At 46.5% G+C, this 17,336-nt stretch overlaps 1 protein-coding gene across 6 annotated transcripts in view; it reads right to left on the minus strand.

Annotated features, from left to right (window-relative positions):
• The window catches only part of RALGAPA2 (Ral GTPase activating protein catalytic subunit alpha 2), an 89,535-nt gene that overhangs the window by 55,681 nt on the left and 16,518 nt on the right, over positions 1-17,336 (minus strand). For 4 of the 6 annotated variants that reach the window (XM_082047495.1, XM_082047493.1, XM_082047492.1 and 1 more), the window contains exons 5-24: positions 16,527-16,570; positions 15,934-16,108; positions 14,868-14,983; positions 14,053-14,191; positions 12,884-13,083; positions 12,218-12,448; positions 11,430-11,603; positions 10,446-10,580; positions 9,706-9,854; positions 9,199-9,310; positions 8,706-8,943; positions 8,003-8,167; positions 7,299-7,439; positions 6,812-6,949; positions 6,243-6,340; positions 4,330-4,420; positions 4,035-4,205; positions 2,891-3,084; positions 2,340-2,438; positions 1,932-2,087 (exon numbers count right to left, since the gene is read on the minus strand). In XM_082047495.1, the coding sequence (XP_081903621.1) occupies positions 1,932-2,087; positions 2,340-2,438; positions 2,891-3,084; positions 4,035-4,205; positions 4,330-4,420; positions 6,243-6,340; positions 6,812-6,949; positions 7,299-7,439; positions 8,003-8,167; positions 8,706-8,943; positions 9,199-9,310; positions 9,706-9,854; positions 10,446-10,580; positions 11,430-11,603; positions 12,218-12,448; positions 12,884-13,083; positions 14,053-14,191; positions 14,868-14,983; positions 15,934-16,108; positions 16,527-16,570 (2,966 nt within the window). The remainder of the gene's footprint in view (positions 1-1,931; positions 2,088-2,339; positions 2,439-2,890; positions 3,085-4,034; positions 4,206-4,329; positions 4,421-6,242; positions 6,341-6,811; positions 6,950-7,298; positions 7,440-8,002; positions 8,168-8,705; positions 8,944-9,198; positions 9,311-9,705; positions 9,855-10,445; positions 10,581-11,429; positions 11,604-12,217; positions 12,449-12,883; positions 13,084-14,052; positions 14,192-14,867; positions 14,984-15,933; positions 16,109-16,526; positions 16,571-17,336) is intronic. The other 2 variants (XM_082047494.1, XM_082047496.1) reach the window with 2 other exon arrangements.

The following is a 17,336-nucleotide window of genomic DNA, read 5'->3' on the forward strand; positions in this document are numbered from 1 at the left end:
CTAACCTTTCTCTTGCCTTCCCCCATCAATGGTAAAAGTTGCACTAGCAGTACACGCAGAAGGAAAACGCCCTGAGAACACCCCACTGCTTTCTCCTCGTGTTCCTTAACAGTGAGAGACTGACGCTTGTGCTGCGCAAACAAACCCATCTGTGCTAACAAAATCCACCAGGCTGGTCTTGGTGGGCAGCTCCTTCAATCCCAGAACCCGGAGCCGGGTTCAGCCGCCCCGGTGCCCCAGGGCATCACACCCGCTCTGGTCAGGTGTTCACCAGGTAACAGCATCTCCCCAAACCCCTGGAAGTACAAAAGCAGCAGCTCTGCATGCAGGGACAGCCACACCAGAGACAACTAGAAAACTCCTGGTCAACGGTGCCACCAAGAGGCAAAAGAGGCGCAGAGCGAGGCAGAACAAAAGCGCAGGATGGGAGTGCGGAGCGGCTGCCAAAGGACGTGCCCTGTGAACACCGAAACGCAATAACCGGGTAAAACCAGCTCGGCCACAACAAACGCCACAGTTTCAAAATCTCCTGGTTTCTACGCAGGAATTGGTTCTCCAGGAAGAGGCCAGATTTCCGGAAATAAAGCACCCCTTGGCACAGCCAAAATTAACTGCCGACAGCTGGACACCCCGCAAACCTGCCCGTTTCATGGAAACGCGTAGATGAAAACAACTTACATCTTGAAATTACTGATATTTTGCAACCCTATGGCCCTGCTATATCAATTTAAAGGTCTTTGTTTTTTCAAACATAAAAGCGATTATTATTTTTTTAGATCTGGTCTATCTACATCAGGCTTTGAAGCTTCCTGAGTTGTGTGTTCCACATGAGAAGATTTCGTGCTGCGTGTGTTTTTAAATTCAGGGGGTCTGATCACAGCCAGTAGCTCCCATGGTCTGTCTGCAGGGGAACGAAGCTCCTCTGCACACCGAGCAGCGCTGCACTGAGTCTGAATGGCATTGGTGAAATGGAGGAGCAACGAGCTCTTCATTATTCTCAGGCAACATACTGAGATTGGCAAAAAGCGCAGTTTCCACTACGCTTTTATTTTCCCCATTTGTGCTTTGTAAACGGCAGACGCTTCTGTTTTTTCCTCAGTTCCAGCGGCAGCCAGAGCTCTTGGGCTGTTCCAGAAGCAACCTCTTTCCTTTCTGTCCTTTTTCTCCCCTCAGCTATTTTCAAGGGAGGTTTTGCAGAGCTGCGCCGTTCCGAGGGGAGCTGCGCCCAGCCGTGGCGCTGGGACGGCGGGGCTGCGTGTGCCCTCTGCCGGCACAGGGCTCTCCGCACACTGTACACTGCTCCTGCAGCTCTGGAAACACGGACGTGGCCATCCACGTCCTCTGTGTTGGCTGAAGAGCCCCTCTGAGCTGCTCCGCGAGGATTCAGCTGCTGCTGTGGCCCAGTGATCTCCTCACTTCTCAACACATTAAGTCTTTTCCTCATCTCCCACCAAATATTTATTAATTAGGCCAAGCCAGGACACAGGGTCTAGAAAGAACATTGATCCATAGAAATGGAACGTTCTGGCAGCACCTCTTGCTTACAGCGATAAGACAACCTGTCTCGGTCCTCTTTGCACCAGTTAAAAGCGCTGCTATGACAGTTCTAAACACGGAGGATGATCTCGAAGGGGAAAGTCTGGAGAAGACACCATTCATTCTCATTTTTGCAGATGTCCCTGCAAGCGATGGCGCAGGGCAGCTGTGACAATAAGGGACAAGCGAGTAGCTGTCGTTTAAAAAACTTATCCCTGGGAGAGCAATGAGAAGGTTGGGACTATGTCGTCTAAACGCAGACACAGACCAGGCTACAAGGGACGATTGTTGCAAAGAATTGCTTCCTTTCTGCTTCAGATCTTCAAACATGAAAATACCGCCACTCCCAACAGCACACAGTAACTGTGCTCTTTTAAATCAAATAAAGCTTGTACCTGGTCTTCACTTGTTAAGCCAAGGTGCATCACAAAGTAAAAATGAACCAGGAAATCGGAGTTTGGCAGAACGTCCTGGCGCCTGGTCATCATAGCACAGATCAGCCTGTAGGCCTGCAGTTTGCCTTCCTTGTACTCGTTCGGCAGGGTGGTTGCCTGAAAAGAGCAAAAAACTTGTCTTATTCATTCTTGCCTAGTAGCCAGCTAACACAAAACTGTGTCTTCAGCACATTTGCCATACAGCAAATCTGCTCCGTTTATTTATTAAAAGAGATTCAAGTCCAAAGAGCCTTTGGAGGGTATTTGTCTTCTTAGCTGGCAGCAACTGTAAGAACTGAAAATAACACAGCACATAGGAATTGGGTACTGGGGAATTGCTCATGTGTGAAACGTTCAGAAATAGCTCACCTTGAACAACCAGGACGCAAATATTCTGAGAGGGGGAATTAAGGCCGGAGGAGAGGGAGTAGACTGGTTGTCCACACTAATAGCAAGGTTGTCCCGTATCTAATGTTTTTAAGAGAAGAGAGGTTATAAAAGTAGTAGCTTACTTCATTAATGCTCCATTTCATATTATTACTTGTTCATTTTATTTGATTTACTTTAAAGGCACTTCACCTTGTGCTATACTTAAATAAAACATCAGGAAAGCTTGTTCTATAGTGCTCCCCCACAGCCTAAGCAAATATTTCCATTTTAGATCATACCAACGTTTGCAGTATTCTATTCTATACTTCTATTTTCTTTGTGAGTTTCCTCACCCCATTTAAATTCACTAATTCAAATTGTCTAGTCATTGAACAGAACACTCTCTACTCAGGATACCCACAAACAAGAACGTCTTTAGGACAGAATCCTCCAGACCTCCCCCTGATGTTCTAGATGCTAATACTAAATTGAATTTAATCATGTTTTTCACAATGAAAAAAAAAATCAGATGTAAGCATTGTTGACAGTACCTTTGCGAGTTTATACCACAGGTCATAAAGATAGCCAAAAACTTTGGCGTGGATTTTAGGCGACGCGATGTTGTTGACGTCCCCGAGGATGCCCAGGACCCTCCTCCAGAGCACGGCGGCAGAGTCGGGCTGCCAGCCCCCCAGGCTCCCGCCCGCAATGATGCTGCAGTCCTCAGCCAGGAACTCGCTGCTGTCTGCAGGGACACGAGGGCCAGCGCCGCAGGTTACAACGCAGCGCACGGCGCCGCTGGGGCAACATCGCTCCTGCCCGCCCGCCCCAAAGCGTCCCTCCCACCAAATCAGCTCTTTGCCGCTGCTGAAGCTGGCACAGGATTCAACTTGTGTAAATGGCAGAAGAAGCGGGCGAAGGGGCCTTCCATACAGAGACCCCACAGCTCTAGGTATGTATCAGACTGCCCTGCTCAAGGGCTGGGGCTTCCAGCACAGAGGCAAATGCAGTTGAATAGAACATTCATGTACCCTGAGAGATTTAGTCAATCAATAACTGGCTTTTCCTTTCTTTTTTAAGATCACACGGTATAAAATGAGCTGGAAATGGGACTGAACGAAGGCACCAAGAAGAGTGCGCTGCTAGTGCTGACCAGCACGCTCAGGAGTCACCGTGTTGCACAGAAGCAGCTCCTGAGACAGCAGGGGCAAGCCCAGAGGGAAAGGAAAGCAGGGCTGGAACACTGTCAGCATCACGGGAAATCAAAGATTCCATACCAAAGGGCAAATCTGAATGACAATTAACCATTTATTCACTACCACTCAAAATATATAGTAAGGTATTTCTTTAGACCGTTCTACTATGTAATAAAACCTATTACCTTAAAATATAAATTAATAGGCTACGAGTGATCAGCTATCACTCTCAGCTGGTTAGCAGTGATCTGACACAGTAAGCAAGCCAGTTATTTTCAACTGCATGATCATTTTCTGCATCACAATTTCTCAGCACCTACGTCACCTTCAATCTGATTACCCAAATGCCTTAAACTCTGGGCATTCAAAAGTCATTTTTGAATGAATATCATGATTTATGTCAAACGAAATGCACTTTGTATAAGCAAACTGAACCATGTAAACCCTTATATTGAGACACAGATGTAGAACGGTGGCTCCGGGATGCGGGCGGCAGCACCTGTGAGGTTGGCGGTGTCGGAGGGGCTGAGCTGCAGCCAGCGCGGCGCGGCGGGATCCGCACAGGCTGCCGTGCGCCCATCCTGCTCGTCCTGCGCGGCCGGCCAGGGCAGCAGCGCCATCTCCACCTCGGCGCCGTCCCCGATGGACGTGTCGCTGCTCACGCTCGCGCCTGCGGCAACAACGATTCACGCAAACTATGAGAAAAGCGCCTAATATGTCTGTAACAAGACAAAATTATGACGCTCACTTCAATTGCGACACTTGAGAAAAAGACTGTATTTCTCGGAACTCACTTTTTTCCCTCTCTCTGTAATCGCCGTGTGATTGCTGCAAGGCTGCTTTCAAATCCAGGTCAGCTGTGCTACTGCTTCTGCGCACTGGCACCTTCACAGAAAAACAGTAACTCAGCTTATTACAGTTCTGAGGCCATATTTGAGCAAATCTGAGACATACACAGATAACAGAAATTAATGACAACTCAGCCCAGGTATTTTAATGAATATTTAGACAACCCAAATATCTTTAAATGTCTTAAGGAAAGCATCATGCTTTCAATTTCAGCCTTTATCCTCCCCTTCTTAAACTCCCTTTTCATATCGACAAGCAGGACTTTCCACTTAGGTTTTCCTACAAATCTGAAACCATTCAACACTTTAAAGGATCAGAAGTCTCTGGGGAGGAGTTAATCTTCATCCCTTAGGCTGCAGAACAACCCCTGCAGAGTCCTGCTCTTGCTTTACCACCTTCTCACCAAATGGATTTACAGCCTATTGGCCGGAAAGCCCCTCAGACGACCTTCTGCTCCTCGACAATACCGCTCTGGCCCTGAGCGTGACTGTTCTGCACCTTCAAATTCACATTTCTTGCAGCTCCGTGTCATCTATAATAGCAAAACTTAATTTTTGCCAGAAAAATAGAGTATGATGCTTTCCACTGCAAATAGCCAACAAAAAGCCCTGCTGCCTTACCCCAGATCTGGCTGCTGAGGGAATCTCTGCACTAAAATTCCTCAATCCAGTTAACATTTCCAATTTGTTAACAAAATTCCACTTTGATACTTGCAATTGTTGCTATGGCTATTTTAAAATCAATTTCTTGAACCAATTTCTGATCCAGTGGCCAGACATTCACCTGTTTGTTCTTTCTGCACATATCTGAGAAAGCAAATAATTGCCAGAGGGGCAATTGGCTTATAGGAATTATATTATTTAACATTGTAGCACCTTTTTTTTTTAATTTAACTGGAGAAAATGAACACGCATTCTGAAGAAACAGGCGTTTGCCTGCGCTGGCTGATGGAGCGGGGAGCGGCGGCTCTTCCCTGGCAAACCTGGCTCTAGCAATGACAATGCTCCAGCGGGCTGGGACACGGCGCCAGGCGGGTTCCTGCGGCACATCGGCGAATCGATGGCCAAAGCCCGGCTTCCATTGCCAAAGGGTGAAGGCGCGATACCGGCAGCCTGGCGGCGGGGCCTTGTCAATATTTTATAACACATGCCGCTAAAATAGCACAGGGAGCCAGGTTAATTTTTAATTGCCCCAATTAGACAGCCTTCTCTCGGCAAAGAGGAGCCGGCTTTCCTTCCTTCCGGAGACCCACCGTTACTCCCCAAGCAATCGCCTACAGCACTGGGCAGAGCACGCCTGGGCTCTCCCTTCCAGAGCCAAGGTTAATGGACTTAGTCCAGGCCTATGGGAGAGCCGGGGTGCAGAGAGGAGATTCAGGCTCAGCTCCTCCCCGCTGCCACAAAGACAAGCAGCCTCATTTATTATTTCTACCGTTTATTCAAAGGTGGCATGAAAGATTTATTAAGCTTGCCTGTCCTCATGTTAGCTTATAGGAACATCTGCAATACAGAGCTGGGGATGCACATTGCGCATTTTCCCCAGCACGTCAAACCATCAAACATTTATTCCAGTGTACTACGGCTCCATAATAGCCATGAATTATTTATATTTTAAAAGTTATGAACTTCTTGTTGATATTACATAAAACTGCGTAAGCAACCAACAAGACTGGACGCCGCAGGAGGATCGGAGCAAGGAGCACGATGAACGGCCACAGCTCAGGTCCAGAGGCCGCACTAGAAATGGGGTGAATTGTTTTCCACTTTGAGTTGCTAGAGTTTCTAAACACGTAAAGGCACCTGATCAGAAACAAAACACTGTGAGAGTCTATCAAGAATCACTCTCTTTTTTGCCTTACTTGCTCAGCTTCATGTTCCTTCTTCGTACATCCCTTATTTTCCTGAACTGACTTGCAGTCTGAAGAAGTTAAATTATGAGAACTCCCAGCCTTTTTACCTGGACATTTTAGAAAGCAAACAAGAAATACAGACATTTGTGAGACGAAAGTACGTAGCAAATCGTATAAAAATTCCAGTTATGTTTACACGCATGCTTCTTCTATTTATGGCTAAGTAATACAACATTAAAATGGAATACACCAGTTTTTGAAAAACCCTTTGTAAGCATAACATCCTGCCAAATAGGAACAGAAGTAGAACTGTTAGCTTTAATACACAACATTTAAATGCAAGCCAGATAAAAGGTTTGAGAGTTACACACGAAACACACCCAGAGGTTTCATTTTTAACCACCTGCTTTATAAAAGGTCCCGCCCTGCATCTGTGGTCTGCAATGTCTCAAAAACACTTCTTTCAACAAGATACCAGCAATATATTTCCTGAGAAAATGAGATGAGCTGGAAACACAGGCGCACACAGTCGCAGGTTTCCTGCAGCGTGCAGTCCCGCCGCAGCTCGGCCAGGTTACCTTGGCAAAAGTCAGGGGGAAACTGGTCTGTGAGGTCCGAAGCGCTGCTGCTCCGAGTCAGCTGCTGCTCCTGCTCTGCAAACAGCCCCGCGGCTTCTGGCCCTGTTGAATTTTCCAGCTGCTGCGACTCCTCAACTTCTGTCGATTGAATTAAATCACAAAATGTTTGCATCTCGGTTTCATACACGTGTGAACTCCTTGCCATAGAAAGCTAAATGAAAAAGTGACCCCGTCAAGTACTTTAAACACCCAAGTTACAAAGCTGCAATGCAGCGCCTAGACACTGAAGTTGTAACTTCAGTTTTTATAATGTAAGCTTTTACAATTTAAGTTTTATAAAACATCCTTAGAAAAACTAAGGTTTAGAGAGAGATGTATGAGCAGCCTAGGTGGTAAAAGGTAATATCAACTGGACAGGAACGAGCAGACAGAGCAGTTCAAAACTCTAGAGCACACTGACACCAAAGAGGAGTTTAAGGTACAGTACCTGAGAGCCTGTGAGAGCAAGAGGTGTAAGAGATACCAGGTAAGAGAGAGCTCACAGTGTGAAGCAGGAGAGGGACACTTTTAGTGGCTGGCAAAGCCTCACAGAGATGGACACAGTTGCTGATAGACTGGCTTCGCTTAGCTTCCAGAAAAAATAAAGCAATAATTACGTCAGAAAAAAACCTGAAATATTGGGGGTTTTGAATGTCATGATACAACAAAACACAAAGCTTTGGGAAAAAAAAAATAGATTTACAACATTAATCCCAGAAGTATCTCCTACGAGCTGTATGTGGACAATGTGCAGCTGCACCTCACCCCCTGAAAGCGCAATAATCAGTGACTCCTCAATCGCAGCAGTTCCACAGGCTGGAATAGTCCCTTTTGCCAGCGTAGGCTTCCTGCCCTGGGCTAACTCGACCTACCCTGTACGTGTTCATTGAAGTTCCTGTAGCAGTTCATACAGCTCCGAAATAAAGAATGAAAACTTATCCGGATTCCTCTCTAGCAGCAACGCTCCCCCAGCCCCGCTGCCTCTCCCGTCCTCCCACCCCTGCTGCAAACAGCCCATTCTCCCCCGAGAAGCGCACAGAGCACTCCTCAAAAATCCACCTAAGGATGCAGCTGCCGCGGGCTTTCCTATTAAAATGAGGCCAAAGCCCGAGTGCCCCGCTCCGCCAGACCCGCGGGCAGACCCGCTCTAACCTGTTGCTCTTTGACGAACGATATTCCTGGCCTTCTCAACTCCGGGGGCTCCGGAGGTGGTAGCGCTTCTGAACCTCATCGGCTCCACGACTTCAGGGTGGCTTTTCCAGCTTAACGAAAAAGATCTTCCCACCACGGCCGTCTTCTGAGGCTCTAAAACGCCACCTCGGAGAGGAAGGAAACAAAAGTCTCTAGCATCGCATGCTTTGGATTGTGCTTTTCTTAAAGTACAAATGGACTTACAAGCACCCAGACATGAAGAATGTTAATCTTTCAAACAAAATAGACGAATTGTTACTATTATCAAGAAACAATCACCACTCCAACTATGTGCATCAATTGCCAGGTGGCACATATATGTAGCTAAACTATCGTAATTAATAAACAAAAATCCATGGGAAAGAGTTTCTATATTGATGACTATGCCAGACTACAGCACAGGAAACCAAATGAGTCTGTGCCACACAGAAAGGCCTGATTGTGAGCACGCAGGAAAAGCTGCTGAACAGCGACCTCCTCGACCCCAATTGCCTTTCCTCCCACAACGGAGGATGAGAACACAGAAATCCAAAGCGCTCTGCATTTGATTAAACAGGTTCTTACACTCGATTAAGCAGTACTTCACGTTAGATTAAATTAAATCAATTTTTAAGTTTAAACTTAAATATTTAACTAGTTTGACTCCAAGAGCGCTGAGACCAACCTTTCCCTCTCTGCTTTTTCTCCTTTTGCTCGCTGAGCTTGTCCAGGGGCAGGCTGGCCATGTCCAGCCCGTAGACGGTCCTGGCCAGCACGGCTGTCAGCGAGTCCATGATGTTGGCCCACTCGGTGATGAGCTCCTCCCAGCCCGTGAGGGCGGACAGGACGCCCAGCAGCTGGTCCCACAGCTCCCGCGAGATGTACACGCTCAGGTTCGCTCGGATCCAGGCCACGATCAGCGTCTGCGAGAGCAGCAGCCAGGGAGCTCGTGACGGGGAGGACGTCCCGCAAACGGACCCCGTGCCCAGCCCAGCCCTCTCCCTCCGTTAGCAACACTTTACAAAACTATCACCCGTATTACTGCAAAAGAGAATTTTCTCATGATTTACAAGTAGGTTCCGTAGTACTGCGCAACAGCATTTAACTAAAACTACGGGTAATCACCATGAAAAACCAACATAAAAACCCAAGCAACCAGCAAACCGCCCCCCACTCACTCGGAAAAGCAATCCCGACAGGCTTTGCGCAAACGTATCCTTCATCTGGTTTTCTTTGGGCTTCTGCATCACAGCTTCTGTGATTCTGAGGAGAATCTGCAACATCTGTTCCCTGGTTCCAAAACAAAGTTGTACTTTGTCACAGGTCATCTTAATTGTACTTGTTAATTTTCACGTTCCAAAATATATACCCCCCCTTAATTCTCCTGTAAGCCTTACTTATTGACAATGCGATCACACTTCAGACTTCACAGATCATTTGCAAAATAACATCAGCTGCTGAGAAGGTGAAGTCAAGCGTAGAATAGCAGCCAGAACCTTGAAGTTGAGTAATGTCATGATGCAGACCCAGCAGAACCTGCAGCCTCCCGGAGCGGCTCAGCGCCAGTGCGACCGACACAGCCCTGCCTGCCCCGCACAGCCGGAACTCTCCATACCCACTAATACCCCATAAAGTTTAAACGTTCATCATTTGCTCTTAAGTGACGCAGGAGATATTAAGCTTACCATGTCTTCTTATCCATGGATAGCTCCATTATCATGCGCCTAAAGATACTCAGAACGGCCTTGCAAGCATCCACCTGCTCCTTCAGAAGCACCGGCACTTCCACACACGGCTCCAAGAGGAAAACATTGGCAGAGTTTGTCAAGAACACCTGCAAGACAGACGCCTGCAGTCAGTTCACGTAGCGTCAGGAATCAAAAGTCAAAGCTTACAATAAAGCACCTGTCCTCCTCCAGCCGGACCTTTTGCTCTCCTGAGAGCACGTTTCATGTTTTACATGTAACTGTTTTTCCGCACCGTTTGTGGCACAAGCCGGGCGGCACTCCAGAGCCAGCACAGCCGTGCGCTGCACAGCGCGGGGTTTGTGGGCATCTCTTCTGTTCGGTCAGGCAAGAGCGCCGCTCATTCCTCCAGCTGCTCCTCTGCTGGCACTGGATGCTTGAGCAACCACTGATATTTCCAATTAATGAGGTTCGATAAAAGCACATGCACAGTTCTAATTAATGCCTAGTACCCACAACGGGAATAAAAAATGAACCTGTCTTCCAACAGATATCTGGCTCCAAAACACGGTCACATGGTTTAATATTCATTTTTGAAAAGTTATAAATGAAGTCCTAATCATATCTCAAAAACCATCAACTGCTGCTGGCTGTTTTCCTTATCTCAGAGCCTATATTATAAACCGTAGGGTAAGGTACATGGTGACGCGAGTGCCTTGCGCCCCTCCCGTCCCGCACACCTGCAGCGCGGCCTGAGCGCCAGCTCTGACGTCCCTGTCGTCGTCTTCCAGCACGCAGCCGCGGCTGACGGCGCTGGTGAAGGAGTACGTCCTGCCCCAGCTGGACGAGCGCTTGTGTCCACAGCCGTCCGAGAGCTGGAAAACACGCGCACTCAGTGACGAGGCACAAAGCAGCACGTCGCACTCATCCAGAATCATTTAAAATGGCAAAAGCAAAAAAAAAGGGGAAACTGTCATGTCCTACCTTCATTTCAGCACGGAATTCGTGTCTATTGATCTCTGAACAGAGCTATACTATTTAAAATGTTTTATTCCATATATTGCAGTCAGATGGCAGTAATGTTTGAATTTAGGTCTGCCAAAACTATAAACCTCCTACAAAAATAACCAGTCTAAACCTCCTAATTCTCACTATGTTTTTACAATATGAGCCTCTCAGTACAACAAAACTTGCCTCTAAATAGTTTCACAGTGTCAATAGTGTCCAAGTCCATTTTTACTGATGGTTCAGTATAGAATACTAAAAAGACCACGCACAGAACTTGTATCTACACTTTAACTTCCTAGATTAAGGTGTCTGAATCCAAATATTTCACCCAGTATATTCAAATTAGTGGATATTTTCAAATTCTTAAGTAACTACCACCAAAAGAAATAACCCTACAAGCCCTAGGCCGACAGACAGCGTACATTTAACCCTGCGGGATGCATTACTATTTCTACCCTTAAGTTCTTGTGGTCATATTTGTGTAGACAGGGAATACTCAACAAATCACATTTTTAAAAACAGCCGCAATCTCTCCCTGCACTAAGCACTACTGAACACTCAATATTTATGTACATTTCTGGACTTTAAACAAAAGGATTTTTTAACCTTGATTTTCCACGCGCTTTTTAACTTGTTAGTCGTTTACAAAGCAAGCTTAAAACCTCAACCACGTATTGCAGGCGAACAGCATGAAGTGAGCAGCCCTGATACCATACATGTTTACCGTCCGTTTGCACTGCGGAATCCTCTGCGCTGCCAGCAGCATCCTGCGCGTCCTCCTTCTTGTCGGGCTCCTCCATGAACACGGGCTTCTCTTGCAAGATCCACTTCCGATACACCTTCACCACTTTGCGTGTGGCAGAGATATCAGAAGGCGGCAGTAAAAAAGCCTAAATGGAAACATTAACTAAGTTAATTGTGAGGGATGTAGGTATATGCATAGGTTGTTAATTAATCCTAACTCCTAGTGCATACATAGAAGTAAAAATCACGTAGGATCTCTTTTTCGAGCTGTATTGTTTACAGGTGATGGTATGTGGGTGTGCTTATGCATGCACATCTATGTCCTGTCCATAGTTTTATCCCAAACAACTGAAAAGATGCCTAATTAATGAAAAATACTAGTAGAAGCAATCAGTGTTCAAATAGACATTAAATACCTATGTTGATCACAGCAACAAGAACCTCACTAATTCAAATAATAAATTTGCAAGCTCTTTAAACGCCTTTAAATTACATCGCAACACCTAGAACAAATAAAGCGGGCCATCCAAATAAGACACATTGCTGTCTGGCATCAGCAACAAGCTTCGTTTCCTAGAAAGACTTCATAATTTTATCGTTAAACCCAGAGCTAGGAAGGGCTCCAAACTACAAGGGCACTGCTGTGATCTGCATCGAGTTTGGCCACTCACCTGAGCAACAGCTTTTGTGGTGCTGATTCTCATAACTACGACATTGCCTTTAAAAAAAAATACAACAGCACGTAAACACAGAGACTCACTTGTCGAAAGACCTCGTTAACGAAGTTAACGTATCCTCGCGTGGACAGGAGGATCCTCTGCACCATGTCGTAGACGCCGCGGTGCTGCTCCTTGATGCTGCACAGGCTGGAGCTGCTGAGCCTCCTGTCGGACAGGGTGCTGCAGTTGGAGTGGCTCCGGTCCGGCTCGCCGCCCGGGGGCGCGCCGGGCTCCAGCTCCGCGCCTCTCTCTTGGTTCGCACCACCAACAGTCTACACACGGGGAAACACGCCCAAGTAAATAACTGAAATAGCGCACCGTCAGTCTGCCACCCGACCCAAGGAGAAATCTGGTCTTGCGCTTTGCATAAGGTGCAACTCACGTGGCCCCCAGCCCCCAGCAGTCCGCCCAGACAACAGCGGGAAGGAGCAGCGGTGGGGGAGGAAGGCACAGACCCGTGGGCAGGAATCCCCGCATCCCTCTGATCCAGGGAAAGGATGGATCATACCCCTACGCAGGGCTCAGACCCTCGTACGTTATTATTCCTGACAACTCTTGGTCAGGCTTTGCCCTGGTATTCCATGTGTTTCGCAGTGTCTCCAACCACTTCTGGCTCAAATGACCAGCCAAGACACAGGTCAGTTCATCATGTTCACTTGAAAGGGTAGAACATATATAAGAAAAGGGAGGTAAACTTTATAGCACACCTGAATAATTTTAGGGAGCACTTCTCCTCCATTTTTTGTATTCTGAACAGCAGTTAAATATTTCTTTTCAAGAAAGAAGGTAACAAGCCACTTAATAAAAACAACTCGAGCTGCCATGAATGGGATTTTTGTGCTATAGACGTTTTCATTGTTTCGCGTTGCAGTAATATATACTGGTCTTGGTCTTACATCGGGAATATCTGGTGAGATAAAAAGAGAAGATATAAACAAAATCTAATCTTAAATAAAACATAATTGCTTCCAGATTATGGTTAAATGTACTGAACACGTGACCAACATTTTCTCCATGTGAAATAACAGATGCAGTGACTGTCTGTATTACATTAATGCTTATATTCCATCACAATTTTATTTCTCCTAAAGAAAAGCAAGAACATAAGAGCACAGATCTTTCCTGCAGGTTATACTGTGTACCACACAACACTAAGCAAAGCAATAGAGACGGGCTGCAAAGAGAAGGGCAAAATGTGAAACCAAGCACTACTCCTACTACAGGGGACGTGAATTTTGCGAGTTTCACAGAGTTTTATCGCTGAAGTTCAGTGAGAAGGAGATGGCAGCTCTGCAACACCCAACAGTGCAAAGATTAAAAAGCAAAAGGATACTTAGCACACTGGAAAGAGAAGGTAACTCGGGTGCAAAGAGCACTGCACAAGCTGAAATACAAGCAAGCAAGCACACGGGCAGAAGAGGAAGATCGCTGAGGGGAGACAGGCAGGCTCCTAATTCATTCACACGCTCAGATTTAGGGAACAATCACTTGCACGCTGCTGCAAACCACGGAAGGGCCGGGCTCTGGCTGTGAAAGCACAGCTGGGGTGGCGCCGAGCGATCCAGACGCCGCGGTTAAACTGCAAAGGGCCCTCAGAGAGCACGTTCCATCTGCGCTCTGCAGCACGGGGACCGAGGGCTGTAAATACACCTATCGATAGGATGCTGTGCAGTGGCAATGTCCTCAGGAGAGGAGAGGAGAGGAGAGCAGCTGCGGCTTCCTCACAAAAACAGACCTTGTGCTAAAAAAATCAAAACGTGAGACAAGGGAAGAAAAAACACTCATTTGACAGATATGCTGGCAGGTAACCGAGACACTGCTGAGAACAGCCTCTGGTAGCTCTTTTTCTACTGAAAATATAAACCGCACCACTTACCAAGAACAGGCTTGTAGAGGTTGGTTAGCTTTGTGAAAGATGGGAAGAGGTGAGGAAGGTAGTACTTTCGAAACAAGGCAAAGAGAAACTTAAACCCAGTGTCTTGATTCTCCTTGTTCTTCCACTCTAAGCTTGCGGCCTTTGTCGTGGAATTAAAGAGAAACAAACAAAAAGCGTTAAGTCAGTGTGTAATACTGACAATCATTGCACATTGAATAAAAGGATAAACAATTACATTATAACGAGAGACATAAAAAATTAGCACTGTCCCAAAAAACGGTATGAAGTGCAGTGTACTCAATGCCTAATTTTAATACTGTTGCAACGTCGAATTAAGACTCTTATGTTTTTTTTTCCAGTAAAAGCTCTTAGAAATGCAGACAACAAGTTCATTGAATGTATATCCAAGCCGACAATTTATTCAGCTAAAGGAAAAACTGGCTTGTTGACATCAGTCATACGAGAGAGATGTCTCCTCAGCTTGGGATGTGTCCAAAGAAAACAAACTGCATCTTTAGCCCATAACTAATTTCTAAATGCAACCACAAGCACCTAAAATAGGCAGTTATCCTGCGAGTCTGGATAACGTTCGTAATTCCTATCGCAAGTGTGAAAAACTTATTTTCACCAGAAATGGCACAAGGAAATACCTTGGGGACGATTTTCCTTTTAAAAACAAGGATAAGAGGTGCAGAAGAAAGCTTGTTTCTGCGGAGGGGCAAAACCAGCCCGGTACAGGTACAGCGTAGACCTCATTTTCTACCACAAGTACATTCCTCCAAACATGGATAGTTAAGAACAGAAAGGCTCCGCACCTGAATGACCATGTATTTTAACAGTAGTTGAAGGAAGTAGCAGGTCTGGTCTTCAGCAATTTTCTCTCCAGAGACAGCTGGCAAAAGTGGGGTTATTTCTTCTGGAAAAATCTTAGCTAAGATAAAAAGAAAATGTTTTAAACATAGCAAACCTGAAATTAGTTAAAGACGTTTTCTATAAAAAGGTTAATTTAAAAGTTATCATTAATGCGCTCGTAAGGCATAAGTTGAAGCCCAGTAAGTGGTTGGGCTCCCGTACTCCACGTCGTACCGCGTGCGATCGACGGCGCAGCCCGCGATGGGCAGCGGTTTGGAAGGGTTAACACCAGTTATCACCCAGGTTAACCCAGACACTGTAAACCCACACACCTGCCTGTTCGGCCAGAATGTCTGTGCATCTGCATCTCAGTTAAAAAACCCAACAAACACACAACAAGCCCCAACCATTCTGCGCTCAGAATGACGAGGCAGAAAACCACGCGGCTGCAACCAATAAAACAGGTCAACAAATGCAGCAGGCACGCACACAGCATCGGCTGAGGAGCTGGGGCTCTGGAGCCTGGAGAGGAGACTGAGGGGGGACTCATTCCTGGGGATCAAGATGGAAAGGGGCAGTGTCAGGAGGATGGAGCCAGGCTCTTCTGGTGACAACCAGTGGCAGGACAAGGGGCAATGGGTGCAAACTGGAACACAGGAGGTTCCACTTAAATTTGAGAAGAAACTTGTTGGGGGTGAGGGTGGCAGAGCCTGGCCCAGGCTGCCCAGGGGGTTGTGGAGTCTCCTTCTCTGCAGACATTCCAACCCGCCTGGACACCTTCCTGTGGAACCTCAGCTGGGTGTCGGGATTGCACTGGATGAGCTTTCCAGGTCCCTCCAACCCTGCCATCCTGTGACTCTGTGTGATTGTGTCCCCAGGCGCCGGGGGGCAGGCAGCGCTGTCCCCCCACCGGGCGGGCTGAGGGGCTGTGGAGCACGCAGGGCCGGGCATGGCGGGCGGGCAGCCGGGCAGCGGGCACGCAGACAGCACCGGCGCCGGGCGGGCGGCGCGGGAGGCACGTGGGCTCACCGTCGGGCGCGGCGGGCGCGCTGAGGAGGCTGTCGAGCGCGCAGGGCCCCGCGGCGGCCGTGGCGGGCGGGAAGCCGGGCACCAGGCTGGCGAACAGCTGCAGCTGCTCCTCCCCGCAGTTGGTCTGCAGCGCCTGCAGCCACAGCAGGAACAGCCGCATCCCCTCACACCTGATCTGCGGGGAAAAACCGGAGAGCGAAACCAACGAGTAAGTGCCGGACACGGGTAAATGGCTGAGGAAACGCAGGACGAGCATCGCATCCCAGCTACGTGCCACGGAGTCTGTCCATAACACATTTATAACCAATATGTTCAATATAGTATACTTAACATTCGAGAGATCTGAAAAAAATAAAGTATTGAGCAAAACATATATAGATACCTTCTCCAGGTAACTTTACATTAGAACAGCAAAATGACTGAAGAAGACAAACATTAAAAAATCCAGAACTACAATATCTATGATTAAAAGATGAATAAATAAAATTACAAAGCCTGACGATCTGAAAAACACCGATATTGCCAAATTGTAAAGTAATATGCTTCAGAACAATTAAAGTGAAAAGAAATAAGAATACATCAGAGAGAAATACCTTGAGACAATTTCCAGTGTGCAAAAGTTTCTTCAGGATCGACCCTGGATTAGAAAAATTAAACGGGCAGATGTCAGATACTAAGATGGTTTCTTTCCACGAGAATGCTTTCTTTTAAAAATGTTACAGAAAAGGCTGATTTAACGTCATTTACTATGCGGCTACTGTGCTGGATTTTAAGAAAAATAAAACTATGGGGTGGAAAAACCCAAAGTGAATCTAGTTACCATCACCATCAGTGCTGTAAGATTAAATATCACGTATCTTTACAGTGAGGTACTTTGGTTTTAGCCAGACAACAGTATATGAAAATATGTTCATTAACAGTAAGATATCTAAGGAAATTTGGACTTCCTAGATTTGGAGAAATCAGCAAGTCCAACGTGTAGGACTAATACATTCAAGAACACTAATATTGACAATAATTACAAGAAAGATACACTAGCATCCTATACTACGTTCATGTCTATAAAACACAGCTATTAAAATCGCAAAAGATTTCAATTCTTGTTTGAGAAACACCAGGGTAACTGCCCTGAACTTCACATGTCTGGCTGAAAACTCAGAGTGAGATTTAACAGGTAAAAAATGGGTTTCATCCAATTCTGAGAAAAACAACCTAGTGTGGCACTGGGCTGTTATTTCTCCTGGATTTGGGAATTATGTGCATCCCTTCAACGTGATCATTCACAGGATTAATGCATGGGAACATGAAGCAAAAAGCAAATCACAGGGCACAGCTGTAAATAACAGCAGCACCAGATCTTGTAGCTCATGCCTTGGACACAGCTCAAAAATTATCCAAAGATG

The sequence above is a fragment of the Streptopelia decaocto genome (assembly GCF_964273445.1).
Source record: "Streptopelia decaocto genome assembly, chromosome: 3".
Taxonomy (NCBI): Eukaryota; Metazoa; Chordata; class Aves; order Columbiformes; family Columbidae; genus Streptopelia; species Streptopelia decaocto.